Genomic DNA, 15,881 nt, shown 5'->3' with positions numbered 1-15,881 from the left:
TGCAGAGAGAGATGCAGAACGAGAGCACCAGATACAGAAGTACTGTGAGGTTTTACTGCCTGATGCACATCGCCTGTTATCTTCAGAAGCCCTGACCTGACAGAGGCATTTCAGAACATGAACTTGCAGAAGAAGGAAAAAAAGCGAACGCAAGTATTTCAAGTGATATGTTCAATGTGAACATTTTGCCAAAAAGGCCGAGCCTGCTGAAGAAAAAGCTTAGTAAGCAATGATTAGGCTACTCTGCCAGAAGTAATTTCAACTACTGCCTTTAAAAAAAAAAAACAAAACTCAACAAAAAAGAAACCCAAGAAACCCCATATTTATGACCAAAAAAAGATAAAAAGAAAAAAAAAAAACAGAACCAACCCCCTCAGACGCTCAGGCAGCTAGGTACAGACATCTTGGAAATACAAGAGAAAGAAACTAAAGGGGTTCTAGCTCCCACAGCAACAACTTCCAAATTATACCCTCTCCTTCCCATCTCTCTACCAGTACTCCTGCCCCTTGCTGGGAGCAGCAGGAAGCAGCTACAGGTGCTTCCTTGCCATAAAGAGAAGGCAGCTACAGTAGCCCACAACCATTTCAGCAGTACACATTGTAAAAATTCACTATAAGAATGGATACTTCCTTTCTTAGAATCGATTTCTGCTTTTCACTCCATCAGGCAAAAGTATTCAGTAAAAAAAAAAAAAAAAGGAAAATGATGCTCAGGTTGTCCTGAACAGCTGCACAGCTATTTTCAAAGAGCAGCACTATGCAAAACGAGCACCAAGCTACCAGTCTGCTCCCACAAACAATACAGCTCTTCCTCTTTTCCATGCCAATGTCATAAATTCTTGCTTCTTTTTCCCAGCTACTCCTGCCAACACCTCATATAGCAGCTGCTCAGTAACACTTGAGCACCAGGCAGGAGATCATGCTATAGAGATACTCTCTGAGATAAGAAAGGAATTATGTTTTAGTTTCCATTTGTCTCAAGTTCCACTGTTCACACAACATTTAATTTCAAAAGAATTGTGATTTGGTACACTCATTCTCCCAGTATTCTGAAATTTTAACTGATCTTGATGCAACAGAGATAGCATTTCTCTTAGCTAGTTCTTGTTTTGTGAATCATGAAATAATTTCGATTTATCCATCATTCAACTCTGGCTACTCATCACTGTCTTACCAGACCTCTCTTAAATCAAGGTGTTTCACTGAATGTACGTATGAACAAAAAACAGAACACTTGTGAAGTAATGGACAAAAATAAGTTGTTATTTACAAGTAATATATATAAAAAAAACCTACTACCATGATAGGCCTTTATACACTGTAACTGCAGTCAATTTTTGCATTGTTTAAAAAAAATTTCCTTAAACAGAAATAGTTCAGAATTATCAGTTTGTCCATACACGTGTATGTTATGAGAAATACAACAGCTTTTCACATTTTTTAAATTACCAGCAAAATCTACATTTTTCTCCCCCTAATATCAAGTGAAGATTTTAAAATGGTGCAAACTGGAACACAAAGATAAGTAGCTATGAATGCTGAAAAACAATCAATTTAGAACATACTAGTTTTTCAAACTACAGATCCGTGAGAAAAATCCCTAATATTTGGCATGATCCCTAACTACCCACCCCAAAAGGTCAAAGCAAGATAGCCTTTAAGTAACAGTGATTATTGCATATTTTATCTTTGGAAAAGCAGTTTTAACCAAAAACATTTCTAATGTAGTGAAATATAGACGTATTTATCTCAAAGAGGAAAGAAAAGTAGAACACATGATCAGTAATGTTATCACATCAATCCAGTTAGTTGGTTCCATCCTTGCTTTGAGTACTCCCCCATGCCTCAAGCTGAGTAAGTGGGTACTTCAGCAAGCAACAATCCAGTTTTACACTGACCAACTTTTCATTCTGTAAAAATCCTTTAAGAGTAACAGTCTTCACTTATATTAAACTCTCATTTAAGTGCTGACAGGTAAATTAACATATTTCAAACTGATACAAGTAGGAAAACATTTACCTTTTTTAAACCAGGATATACAAAAGACAATTTGCATAGTTACAATTCAAGCACAAAGTCACTGTAAATAGGTACAAAAGCATTTACAGATTTACTAAATTTGCTGCTGTTTGTGCCAGCCAAATCTTAAGATAGGTATCAATGTAAACTTGAAGGGATTGAGAACAGTCAGTGTTTTTGCCTAAAACATATGTAGAGAATGCTTTTTTGAACTTTTTAAAAAATACTTTCTGCAGCAGGAACAAACAGTTCAAACCCTAAATAAAGCCATCCAAAATGCCCAAATTCCTCCTATACAGCAGAGAAAGGTTGTTCATAGGTTTCAAACCTACATAAAACGAGGCACTGTTTACACTATTTTGGAATGTGTCCATAACCCTAACATTTCAGTTCACCCCAAGACTTCCAAAACACTGTTGGCTTTTAACTTCCTAGGAAAACATGTCCTCAGAAGGTGGTGCATAAGAAAATCCAACAAAAGCATCATCCGCCTCTAGGACACTGGCATTGACAATGTTGTAATCGGAAGAAACGCAAACTGAGTATGGGACCATTTCTTCTGTAAACACTGCGTCAAAATTCCCAATATCATCTGGTCCAACCTACAAAACAGAAAGATCTCGATCAGCTGTCCTATTAATACTGTGTTTTAAAATTGTGCTTCTCCTTTAGATTTCAAATTTAACTCTTAAGACTACGTACTTTAAGTTGTTCTTTCCTATTTAAGTGCAGGAAATGTAAGGAAGCACACTACAGTATCCCTGAAAACAGTTATCAAAAAGCCTCCTTGTTTCTTTTAGGTTGGAGTTCAGGCCAAACCCTACACACTTCACGATCTAATAAACTTAGAAATATGTAGAAATGTCTCTTTTTAAATGACTGTTAGGGAGATGCAAAAATGGAACCCATCTCTAACCAGATTAACACCCTCAAAAAAAAAATCCCCAAACCAACCAACACCAAATAATCTTTCTCCCTCCCTCTTCAATAATACTTTGGGTGTGTTACATTTAACAGTACTGTTATGATAGATCAGCTTTCCAGTGACAAAACTAAGAACTAAAGTGCAGTAATATTTAGTCGGAGAAGAGACAAGAGCTGAACTTCTTCACCAAAGAGATGTAGGCTCAACAGAAGGCAATGCTCTGATGAGACTTCAGGAAGGACTTCCTAGCCACTTCTGCATTCTGCTCCACTCCACTCTCCCTTACATTCTCCCCCCACCCCTCAAGTTTTTGGACAAGCAGTCACAGGTGGACAAAGTTTAAACTGATGGAAGGACAAACTAGGGCTCAATAACTACAAAACAAAACAACACAAAAACCCAACAGAGATCAGTGGTTTGGAAAGCCTTAAAGTAAAAAGGCTATCTGTATTTTCTTCTTAGGTCTTCAGACCCCACAAATATTGATAGTACTTCAAACGGGAATGAGCAGAGGAAACAGTGATATGGCAAACTGAGTTTTAAGCAGGGAAAAAAAAATACAGTATCACTGCTCAGAAGCGTGACTGCTCAAAAGGCAGGTCAGCACTGTGGGGTTCTCATTCTTCACCATTCTGGAGAAAACATTATTTGTAAACAGATGAGCCCTCAAAGGCATAAATTTGGTCGGGATGAACTAAAACAGCACCAGGTACATACCACATTAGGATTAAATGGTGGTGGAATCTTCTTCTGAAGAAGATCAGTCCAGCTGAGAGATTCAAAGAATGGGTGTTTTTGAATTTCAAGCTATAACAAGGAATAAATATTAGAAATCTCAGAAGTCAATCCTGAGCATCACAGTAAATACTACTTCAGACTACACATAAGGGTGTCAATTCATCAGTTTATTCACAATTTACTTTGCAATAAAAGTTCTAGTTGGTAAAAATCAGCAATTAAAATTTATTAGCCTGCCTCTACAAACTGGTCTCTTTTTAATATTGTATTTTTTGCTTTTAAGCCTTAAAACCAACCACCCTGAAGTCTACCACAAAGCAAGAATGTGTTTTTGTTAGTATCTCTGCTCCTGCCTTAAGGCTTTGTTAGTTTTTGTAAAGCAGATCACCAAGAGGTGGCTGCTTCAACAACTCTGCAATATGCCTACCAGTAATGAAGCAGCGAACAGCTATGCCAAATGCTACCAGCCTTTCATCTGGCTCCACGCTGTGAGAAAGTACAATGTCATAGTCTAAAAGTTCTTATAAGGTCAAGAGACTACCTAAGGTTAAGACTGCAAACAGAAGACTACGAAGATCTCACAATTAATGCATGGAAGAAGCCCTTCTAAATAATTTTGCATTGCACAGTTCTGAAGACATTTATACTTCCTCACATCACCTTGCAAACCAAGTTTTTGCTGTTAAACTGGGAAAACACCTGCCATGATTTTAAGGCAAAAGAAAAAAAAGAAAAAAAAAAGAGCTGCTGTTTGCACAGCATTCCTCTTTATCTATCTTACTCTTTTTCATGTAGCTCAACTGACATTACCAGAAAAAGCTTTTTCTTTTGATTATTTCCAAGTTTCCCTACTAACAGTGAAGCCAACCTTAGTGCTACTACACCAGGAATTGTGTTTCCTTTGCTGGCAGGTCCAGCAGCAACCAACCTCAAAATGTTTATATCCTGTAACAATCACCCCTCACCTAACCCCAACAGCCTTCAGGGACTGATCACAATGGTGTCTTTAACGCAGAAATAAAAAGGAGGAAGACAGAGACAGATATAATAGAGCAATCTGTGTCTCCAACTATTCAACTTGTGCTGTGCACATAAATTTGGTAGTGTCCCTTTTTATTAGTAGGGCTTGATAAATTAGGACATTACATACAAAATCTTCCCTTGCTCCAAGTCTGCTTTGCCGATCTTTCTCCAAAAGTTCTTCCAGGATAGACCAAGCCGTAAGACTGATTCCTGGCCGCAGAACTAGGGGTTTATGAAGAATATTCTCATACATCTCGGCAACATCACGGCAGTAAAAAGGAGGCTAAAAAATACAAGTTGTAAATTATTTTTAAGCCACGAGACATTTTGTTTCATATGATTCTGTAAGACATACAAACTGCTAGTAGAGAAATCTACCTCTTCTTATGTACTGCTAACTTCTAATTCAGCCATCCCCACCCACCTCCTTTTCTCCTAAGATGTTCTCACACTCCTAAGTAGCCACTGATGCCATCCAGCTTCAAAGCTCCCACTGAACTTGCCTGGAAAGAACATGAGAGAAGAAAACCAAATCTATCTCCCTATTTAACATCCGGGGGGGGGGAGGGGGGTATGCGTGTGTGGCAGATAAAGGTCAAGAAAACTAACAAAACAGATTGTTACTGGAGTGATAACATAAGAGAAACTGCAGCATAGTAAGATTTTTCTTTTAATGCTGCATCAAGAAGTGGAAAAGTTAAGAGATATTTTGCGAGACTGAAGTGAAAAAAAGTATTTTCATTTTATTTATTCCAGTATTTGGCAAAATTTCTCTTTTAAGTTGGGGGTTTTTCAGTGGGTGTTATCACTGTTGATCCTGTTTAGCCTCACATTCCCTCAAAGTAATGACTACTTGTTTTCTCTGGAGTTATGTCCAGCATTTCATTGTGAAGCAAAATGTTAAACATCAAGAGGCAACACAAAATCCAAGACAGAACAAGGGGTGCTATGTTAAGACAAGGTGCTCATCCTTTTAAGCAGAGTACTTCACTGTTTTGTGAAAGTTAGCATCTTTAACAACATGCCGAGGTTACTTTACATAAGAGGGAGACAAAGGGAACCAGCCCTTAACCCCAACATAGTAAATACATACCAGCCCATAAAGCATTTCATAAAGAACTGCACCGAGGCACCACCAGTCTACTGTGTTGTCATACGGCTGCTTTTTAATGACTTCTGGTGCAAGATACTAAAATTAAAAAAAACCCAACAAATTATTTTAGAGCATTAGGCTAGCAAGAGTAAAACCTAGGTTTTAGTCCTATCACAGTAAACACCTTCAAAGAAAGCTATTTTAGAGCAGTTGTAAGACTGCAAAGTATTTATTTTGTCCTTCCATAAACCTCACAAATACTTTGTCACCACCTGGTCACATACCAAGCAGGACAGCTTGTTTTCCCAATTAAAACAATACTTCTCACACACTACTGTTTCACCAAACTAGTCTGCCTCCTCTATTATGGAACTTGTTTTACACTTCAGGTACATTGCTGCACTGTTGCAGAGGCAACACCTCTCAGCAAGCTGGCTACTAGCCATGCCTATTCTGCCATCCTCAGCCTGTATGCTGCCCAGGACAGCAGAGGAAGTACTTTGAACTACTTAAGCTTTTTCTAATCTTCCAAAATCTTCTTTGAGATTTTTAGGGGTTGGAACTCACTAAGTCATTCAACTCAGTATTTAGAAACACTGAGAAAATTGTTACCATTTTAACAGGATCATGAAAGATTTGAATTTAAATCTTTCAATAGAAAGGCTAATACATAACTGTGATGCTTAGTCTTGATACTTTTAAGAACTCAAACATCCTCTATTGCTTCAATACATGAAAGTCCAAGGTAAGTGTAGAGACTGAGCCTCTGAACACAAGAAAAAACCCCTGTGGATTTTCTCAAACAGACCCAGTTACCAATGTTCTACATATTGCCCTTTAAACTTTCTGAAATATTCAACAAACATTGTTTCAGCTCCCATTTACCACTCAGCTTTATGGATTTCTACTCTGATCATAACTAGGATAAGTTGTCATATGTTGCCTGTTGTTTTTTTTAGTTCAAATGTTTCAGCTTAATACCATTCCTTACTCATCCTTCACTGTCTTCAAGGCCTCTTCTATAATGTAAAGTATGTTTATCAAAATATCAAGCCACTAATCCTAGCATTTCAGTAAATTCCTCATATATGTTCAAGACTTCCCGATTCTGAGCTTACCAGCCTAGTTTTCTAAGTAAAAAGAGACAACAGTTGAATAAACTCAGTCAGCAAGTTCAGTTTCCCACGTATGCAAAATTTGCTCAAGACTCACATATATTAAGTCCCTATGAACTTACTAAAAATCAGTGGTAGAATATGGTAAGTAGCTTCATACTGACACACCTGTTGTAGCTGTTACACAAGCTAACTGTACTGTGTCTAGCCAGCAGCTTGGAGACATGGGAGGAATAGAATGTTTCAAAAGGGCTGGAAAAAAGGAGGAAGGAAGAGATGAGTTAGGGAGATGTGGGCATAAGTAGGTGACACTATATTAGTAGAAAGGACAAAGAACAGGTCTGCAGGAAGCTTGTCTTTGGCTTGGTTTCATGGAAGAGCCTGTTGACAGAATGCAAATATTCAACAGTACCAGACGGAATGTTTGAAGTTAAACAAATATTAGTAATAGTCAACATTCATTAATTACTAGTCAAAAAACTATGGAAGTTGTCAACATACTTCTGGTGTGCCACAAAAAGTTGCAGTGGTATCCGAAGTTGCAATCCCTTCTTTACACAGTCCAAAGTCTGTCAACACAACATGGCCCTGTTTAAGAAAGAGTGGTATTTTAAAAACAGAACATCATCTACATGTGGATACACCAAAGTGTCAATTTTGTGAGAGAACACAGAAACACAAAAACAATGTTGCATACTTACTAGCGAATCTAGGAGAATGTTTTCTGGTTTTAAATCCCTATTTAAAAAAAACAACTGTATTAATTCAAAACAGCAGTCACTAAAACAAGAGCTTCAGAGGCAAGGACTTTTATTTTCCAGTTGTAAGCAGCAAGTTTTGGTGAAAACCTGGAACAGGTTGCCCAGGGAGGTTGTGGATGCCCCCTCCCTGGCAGTGTTCAAGGCCAGGTTGGATGAGGCTTTGAGCTGGTCTAGTGGGTGGTGTCCCTGCTCATGCAGAGTTGGAACTAGATGATCTTTAAGGTCCCTTCCAACCCAAACCGTTCTATTATTTCTAAATTGTTATCACAGAATTATAGAATACCAAGTTGGAAGGGACCTCAAGTGCCACCTGGTCCAACCTTCCTAGGTAGAAACATGGTTCAGATGAGATGGGCCCAGCATCTTGTCAAGATGAATCGTAAAAATTTCCAGTTTTGAGGAATACACCACTTCCCTGGGGAGATTATTCAAATGTCCAATTGCTCTCATTTGAACAGTTTTCTTCCGATATCCAATTAGGATCTCCTCAGGGGTAACTCTACTCATTACCCCTAGTTTTTTCCATGTGACTCCTTGTAGAAACGGAGTCTCCATCTTCTTGGTGGCCACCCTTTAAGTCCTGGAACAGGGCAATAAAGTCTCCCCTAAGCCTTCTTTTCTCCAGGCTGAACAAACCCAGTTCTCTCAGCCTTTCCTCATACATCAGACTGCCCATTCCTTTGATCATCCTAGTGGTCCTTCTCCAGACCCTCTCCAGGCTGTCCACAGGTTTTTTCATATAGAGGGGACCAGAACTGAACACAGTATCGCAGGTGTGGCCTGACAAGTGCTGGGTGGGATGATAACTTCTCTCTGCTGGTGATGCCCTTGTTGATGCAACCCAGCATCTTGGCTTTCTCTGCTGCTGCAACACACTGGTCACTTGTACTGAGTCTGTTGTCTACCAAGACCCCAGCGTCCCTTTCTGGAGCTACTCTCCAGAGAGGTGAACCCCAGTCTGAGCTGCACTCCTGGGTTGTTTTCCCAGATGCAAGTCCTTACACTTGTCCCTGCTGAAGTCCTTAAGGTTCTTGTTATCCCACTCTTCTTCCAGCTTGCCCAGGTCCTCCTTGGAAAGTGGCTCTCCCTTCTGGAATGTCTACTTCTCCACTCAACTTGGTGAACTAAAAAACTATTTACCACCAAAAAATACGTATTTACCACCATGTTGGAGTTTCCCATAAGGTAACTTCATTAGTGTGTTTTTATTCAGTAATTTCTCCTATTTTGAACTTCTGCAGGACAAGGATACATTTCAGAAACATACCTGTACACTATATTTATGGAGTGTAAGTAGCCCAGTGCACTGGCTATTTCAGCAGCATAAAATCTGGCTCTGTGCTCAGGAAAGGAACGTTCTCTTTGTAAGTGAAAGAACAGCTGTAAATATGAAAACAGTGAATATTACACACAAAAAAGCAGGGTAATAACATGTACTTTTAAGAGTAAAAAGTAATTTTATTCAGCTGTCCACTTAAAAAAATCATAAAATGAAATAACTGGTTTTGCCACATCACAGAATCAAAGAGTCTTAGGTGTTGCAAGTGACCTCGAAAGATCATCTAGTCCAACCCCCCTGCCAGAGCAGGATCACCTAGAGCACATCACACAGGAACTTGTCCAGGAGGGTTTTGAATGTCTCCAGAGAAGGAGACTCCACAGCCTCTCTGGGCAGCCTGTTCCAAGGCTCTGTCACTCTCACAGTAAAGAAGTTTTTTCTGATCTTTACATGGAACCTCCTATGCTCCAGTTCGCACCCACTGCCCCTTGTCCTATCACTGGACATCACTGAAAAAAGCCTGGCTCAGTCCTCCTGATACTCGCCCTTAACATATTTGTAAACATTGATGAGGTTGCCCCTCAGCCTCCTCTTCTCCAAGCTCAAGAGACCCAGCTCCCTCAGCCTTTCCTCATAAGGGAGATGTTCCACTCCCTTCATCATCTTTGTGGCTCTGCACTGGACTCTTTCAAGCGGTTCCCTGTCCTTTTTGACCTGAGGGGCCCAGAACTGGACACAATATTCCAGATGCGGCCTCTCCAAGGCAGAATAGAGGGGGAGGAGAACCTCTCTTGACCTACTAACCACACCCTTCCTAATACACCCCAGGATGCCATTAGCGTTCCTGGCTACAAGGGCACATTGCTGGCTCATGGTCATCCTCCTGTCCACCAGTACCCCCAGGTCCCTTTCTCCTACACTGCTCTCCAGCAGGTCAGCCCCCAACCTGTACTGGGACATGGGGTTGTTCTTCCCCAGATGCAAGACTCTACACTTGCCCTTGTTAAATTTCATCAAGTTTCTCCCTGCCCAACTCTCCAGCCTGTCCAGGTCTTGCTGAATGGCAGCACAGCCTTCTGGGGTGTCAGCCACACTTCCCAGTTTAGTGTCATCAGCAAACTTGCTGAGGGCACACTCTGTTCCCTCATCCAGGTCGTTGATGAAAACATTGAATAGTATCGGTCCCAGTACTAACCCGAGGGACTCCACTAGTCATAGACCTCCAACTAGATTCTGTCCTATTGACCACAACTCTCTGACTTCTTCCTTTCAACCAGTTCACAATCCATCTTACTACCTGATCATCAAGACCACACTTCCTCAGCTTATCTACGAGGATGCTGTGGGAGACAGTGTCAAATGCTTTACTTAAATCAAGATAAACCACATCTACCACCCTACCATCATCTATCCACCTAGTTACTTCTTCATAGAAGGTTATAAGGTTGGTCAAACATGACTTCCCCTTGGTAAAACCATGCTGACTGCATGACTTTTTTATTCCTTTACTCACTTCCCTTCCTTTCTTTTGTAGCTCACACGTAAAAACATTCACCTAAAACCAAGTCAAAAGGAATGAGAATAAACCACTAAGCTGTGAAACAGAGGTTGGCAAGATTAATTCATGCAAGGTAGCCTCCTGACGGATAAGGAAGTCTAACCAAAGATTAAACCATAAACGTGCAGATGAAACTATACTACCCATTTAACTTCTAAAAACTGTAAGGAAACAGAAATTTTCTGGTTTCTGCCTAGAAAGTTTGGAGAAAAATAGAAAAAGTGACCACAGCTTTCCAAGCGTTTCACTCAAACTTGAAAGTTGTTTTGAACTGTATTTTAGTTTGCCTGAAGCATGCCAGACAAAGCTGTGGCCAGGAATGGAGCAAACCAGGATTTTGCTAATACCATCTATCTAAGATGACAGTACATTAGACAAAAGAAAGGTCCAGCTTGTCCCAACTTTGACACTTAAGAGGTACCAGAACGCCAGCTCTAGAAAGGCCATATTTACTGACAGTAGGACATGTGAATATGAACTAATGTATACGCTGGCTCAGATCTCATTGTGGCTTATGCAGCATACTTTGTACTTGTCTGTGTATACCCAGCTGCAGCGACATAATAGGAAGCCCCGAGAGATGCCAAACCAAACTATTTAAATTCAACCCCTTCTCCTGTGCTCTTTCAGCTTCCAGAGTTTTATCATCTACAACAGTATCCTGTCTCATCCTTCTTTCCTGTTCTGCTTTAAGCACCCGTAACACCTTCTGAAATGTGTACATTTTATACCAATATAACAAACTGCAAACACAGCAAGTAACAGGACATACAGCTCTTCTTTAAAGAATCTATGTCAGATAGTTCCTTTCACACAATAATTTTTCACTACACTGTTTTCTTCAATCACAACACCTTTTCTACCTAGTTCAAGGCATTTTTAGTTTACAAACCCCCTAATTCTCCATAAAATCTTTTCAAGGAACAGAAGCAACATTTTATACCCTTCTCATGCGTACTGGCTATTCAACCAGTTTATACATGAGTTTTTTGAGCACTCCAGAAAGTACCACCTACTTTGAGAAGCAACAGGTCCCCGGCTGAATATAAACTGATCCAGAAGTATATTTAAACATATACAGGCTTTCTCCATTTCTTTCACAAGTCTTCCCTCAAGTTGCTTAATTGCTCCTCAGATGCAACAGCATCATTTCAAAGCAAAGAATCCTGAGGATAAGGCTATTTAGCAAGAAGTAATTTGACCATGGGAAGATAAAGAACAATCCCAAGATTTCCAATAATATCAATGTAGTAAATACAGTTGTCAGTTTCTTTCCTTCTGCTTTTGAAATACCATCATCTCAGCTAATGCAGACACAAGAGGAAAAGGTAGTTTTACATAGTTAAAAATGTCAATGTAAGATTAATTTGTAGTAAATGTACCTTTAGCAACCATAAGGTACAATTCTGACAATCATGAACAGATTTGGTATTAAAGTTGTTGATAAGTAGAGAAGACTGTAGTAACAGCAGATAATAACAGGATTTTTAAAATTCAGCAAATACTGATTATAACTCCTTGTAAAGGATCAGTTTGTTCCTCCCACCTAGAATAAGCAAAACAGAGTGTCTCAAATCCAAATACAACACCACATACCTCTCCTCCATTAACAAAATCCAGGACAAAGTAAAGCTTTTCCGTTGTTTGGAATGAGTAATGTAATCCAACCAAAAATGGATGTTTCACATTTTTCAAAAGCACATTACGTTCCGCCATAATATGTTTTTGCTGTAAAGAAGATTAGTTAAGTAAACAGGAATGATTTTGTAATTAAGGGAAAAAGGAAGGGAGGTGGGTGGAGAAAAAATATTTCTCTTCACCTCTTTCCTATTAAGAACAATTTTTTTCTGCAGCACTTTGACAGCATAGTATTTCCCATCCAGTTTTCGTTTTGCAAGAAGAACCTGTGAAATTCAAAACAAATGAAGAAATGTGATTGTTCCAGTTAACATTCTGTAAGTAGTATTTTCATAATTTCAGCGTTACTATAAAGCATTCATGCTACTTTTTCCACAACAAAGCTCCTTTGCTTTTAATATAGTCAATTGGTAGTATAATCATCAATCCTAACAGTGATATCAGGAAAGACTGAACCAAAGCATTTATTTTCCAGGACCTGCTCAATCGCTATAAGGATCAATGTCAGCTGATTTTGTAAGTTTTAAAGACAATTTAACAGAAAACAACAACTTAAAAACCAAGATTTCAAGAGGGATTCTCTGCTGCATCTTTGCAGAATATCAAAGTCACTTTTCAATGGGCTGTTGCTCATACTGCTCCACAGCATCAGGGGCTCACAAAACCATCCATGCCAACAAAAGGAAGAAATACACCATTTGTGCTCCAGCTGCTGCATAAGCACAGGGGTAACTCCCTTCCTCTCTGGGGGAAACAGAGGAACCCTGTTGCTCTTAACGAGAAAGGAAAATGCTCCCTTTTGTTGCTTCCAGCAAGGGACCGAGGCAGCCAGCTGCCACACTAGGGAAAAAATGGCAGGACTATAAAGGAGCAGCAACAGGGATCCAGTATGTCAGTTTATATGCCACCCCAGACTGATACTGCTTCCAGAACCTCTGGCCAAGCCTTGTCACTGCTTCCAGAACCTCTGGCCAAGCCTTGCCAACAGTCACTGTTGCACAAAACACCAGCTAGCACCCTTGCAAGCAGGATAAGACACAGTAATAAGAAAGCTCACCTTGCCAAAGCTGCCTTTCCCAATAACTTTCAGGAAATCAAAGTCTGTTGGTTTAGCGCTGAAAGATATTTAGGAAGGAGACAGGTCATCTAGTCAGAAACTGCAAGCTTTATAGCTGTACAACAGTCCAGTGTAGCACTTTCCTCCATCGAAAGTGTTCAAGTTGTATCATTTGTTTTATTTTGTAAGTTTAAGACAAAAAGGAGGAGCAAGACTGTTCTTCTATTCTCCACAATCTAGTTTCTAAGTCTCTATTTCCCCATTACTTTTTCTGGAGTTTTTTTTCTCATTTCCAGAGGGCGAAATGGACTCTTCAGTTAACATAAGGAAAGGAAGGAAGAATCAAGTTTGTTATCTATTCTCTTTTTGCTTAGTCCATCCTTCCCTCCTATCCTCTCCTCTCATTTTAAATTACAGCAAGAGGAAGGAGGCTCTAACACCTTCCTCTTCTGTGTGTACGTATGAACTCACTCTCAGTTTTTCCACTTCCCACATCACCACTCCTTTCAATTATTTCCCAGGATTCCCTCACATTTTCCTAAATACAATGTAGAGATATTTTTGTCAGTGAAACAATTATTCATGTTTTGAAATTCAAAACCAGTTACATCACCACACACCTCTCCATTTACTGCCCCTGAAAGGAAGTACTCTTAAATCTCATTTCTTACTGCAGTCTATTAAGCATTTCCTCCTGTTAGCTCAGAACAAATCTGTGAGGAAAGCAAAACCAAAATAGCAGTCATCTCCTAGATGAGAAAAGCACAAAATCACACACAAAAGAGAACAGAAACTCTAGAGAAGACACCAAGCTGAGAAGCAAGTTATGACTGCAGCAACTAGGCTTGTGGTATCAGCAACGCAAGCTGTTCCTTTGCCATGCATTAAATCCAACTTGTTTTCATAAACTGTTCATATTCTTAAGAGCAATGTGACCACTCCCACGACAAATGGGTCATCTTTGCCATACCATCCTTAAGTAAAAAGACTGCAAAATCTGAAGGTGAAAAGGAAATTAAAATTCATTGTTTATGTAGAACAGGAAACAATGTCTTGCTTCCTCTCAAGCAGTGCAAATCAACAAATAAAGGCATATATGCTAAGAACTTTTAATACTACTAACAGTTACACATAGGCTAATTTTTCAGGTTTTAAAATTAATTTTAATAAAATTTCATTAAAAGAAAGTTTCTACGTTAAATTGAATTACATTTTAATTCAATTTAATTGAAACCTACTGAGGATTTCCAGATGGTCCCAAGTTGATATTCTGTGAGGTAGAGTTTAACTGTTGGGAGAGACAAAGAGGTTTGTTTTTAATATTATTTTTTAAAATTCTCTCCTATTTCATCCAGTATTAATTTCAAAATACTAATTTGCTTAATCCATACACTTGTTATATTTTTAAAGACCTCCAACATGCAGATCGGGAACTTTCTGAATTGAAATATCTAGCCATCATCATCTTGTTACAAATTACTTCTACACACATCACATTCAAGGATGAAGGTAGTAACTGTGTCCAGACACAGAAGACAACATTAGGAACAAAAATTTAAGTGCTTCAACAAACAACTTCTTCCTCATCCAGAACTTAATCCTTCCTGTATTTGCTCTAGAAACGTATTTTCTCCCTTTTATTCTAAATTTTCTGATGTACTACCAATGTTTATGCAAGAGTAATGAAAAGACAAAGTGCTTTTAAAAAAACCAAAAGCGAACATTCGCCACACCCCAAGAAAAACACTGCCAACCTTTTCTATCCTGACATTAAAGGTTAACTAACCCAATTCCAGGAATGTCATGCATCTTACCAGTGCACACTCATGCAGAAATTCTAAATTACAGGGAGAGGAACAAGCCACCATAATTTAGGTAACTGTCTTCATTTTCTTTTCACTTTTAAAATCAGTATTTGTAACCTTCATTGTGGTTTTGGACTCTTATCGGAGAAAGTTGAACTGCATTCAAATTCAAATGACTTGGAGACAGGCTATCAGCAGCACTACCCTATGGAAGCAGAGAATGCCCTGACTAATAAGAGGTAATCACACAGTGGTACTGGAGAGCTTCAAAAAAGCTACTATCTTAGCGTTGGAATTTTTCTGTTCTTAAGGGCTTGTTTTTCTTTTGTGTTCTTCAGATTCATCGCTTACAGAAACCATGAGAAGGCGAATTTTCTATCAAAAAGTATGGTCCAGGCCACTGTGCATTAGCTCTCTTCCTATTTTGGAATTTGTTGTAGCAAATCACTAATTTTCCACCGAAAGCTTAGATCATTCCTCATTACTTAATGTCTTACAAAGGAGGAGGAAACTGGTATTTTGAATTAGAATTTTGCTGCATGCTCACTGTGCAGTCAACCACTTAAAAAAAAAAATCAGCAAAGACTGGCATCTTTGAAGCTGTCAGAAAACACAGCATTTGCTATGGTTCACAAATAAGACAAAAAGAACAACTCTTACATCTTTAACAAGGACTGAATAAGAAGAGAAGTACTAAGATCACATCTGTATGCCAAGAAGTAAGTCATAAAGAAAAAAAGCTCAAATATAGCACATCTGCTTTCCTAGAAATATTCCTTTTTTAAAAAAAAAAAAACCACAACCGTTTCTGGAGGCTGTAAATTAATTTTCAGAGAAACCATCTAGCTATGTAGTGGCTTTTGTGACAAA

At 39.0% G+C, this 15,881-nt stretch overlaps 2 protein-coding genes across 6 annotated transcripts in view; one reads left to right on the top strand and one right to left on the bottom strand.

Annotated features, from left to right (window-relative positions):
- The window catches only part of ARFGEF1 (ADP ribosylation factor guanine nucleotide exchange factor 1), a 235,950-nt gene extending 235,254 nt beyond the window's left edge, over positions 1-696 (top strand). The window contains exon 36 of the mRNA XM_051609824.1: positions 8-696. Within this exon, the coding sequence (XP_051465784.1) occupies positions 8-100 (93 nt within the window). The 3' untranslated portion in view covers positions 101-696. The remainder of the gene's footprint in view (positions 1-7) is intronic.
- A 546-nt stretch (positions 697-1,242) lies between these two features.
- Positions 1,243-15,881, bottom strand: part of SGK3 (serum/glucocorticoid regulated kinase family member 3) — a 62,183-nt gene continuing 47,544 nt past the window's right edge. For all 5 annotated transcript variants that reach the window (XM_051609844.1, XM_051609846.1, XM_051609848.1 and 2 more), the window contains exons 7-17: positions 14,445-14,494; positions 13,207-13,264; positions 12,332-12,415; positions 12,108-12,239; positions 8,942-9,054; positions 7,615-7,651; positions 7,415-7,501; positions 5,799-5,894; positions 4,833-4,988; positions 3,662-3,751; positions 1,243-2,621 (exon numbers count right to left, since the gene is read on the bottom strand). In XM_051609844.1, coding sequence (XP_051465804.1) covers positions 2,451-2,621; positions 3,662-3,751; positions 4,833-4,988; positions 5,799-5,894; positions 7,415-7,501; positions 7,615-7,651; positions 8,942-9,054; positions 12,108-12,239; positions 12,332-12,415; positions 13,207-13,264; positions 14,445-14,494 — 1,074 coding nt within the window. In that variant the 3' untranslated portion in view covers positions 1,243-2,450. The remainder of the gene's footprint in view (positions 2,622-3,661; positions 3,752-4,832; positions 4,989-5,798; positions 5,895-7,414; positions 7,502-7,614; positions 7,652-8,941; positions 9,055-12,107; positions 12,240-12,331; positions 12,416-13,206; positions 13,265-14,444; positions 14,495-15,881) is intronic.

The sequence above is a fragment of the Apus apus genome, chromosome 2 (assembly GCF_020740795.1).
Source record: "Apus apus isolate bApuApu2 chromosome 2, bApuApu2.pri.cur, whole genome shotgun sequence".
Taxonomy (NCBI): domain Eukaryota; kingdom Metazoa; phylum Chordata; class Aves; order Apodiformes; family Apodidae; genus Apus; species Apus apus.
The sequence above is the reverse complement of the archived record's forward strand: the minus strand, read 5'-3'. Positions and strand labels throughout refer to the sequence as shown.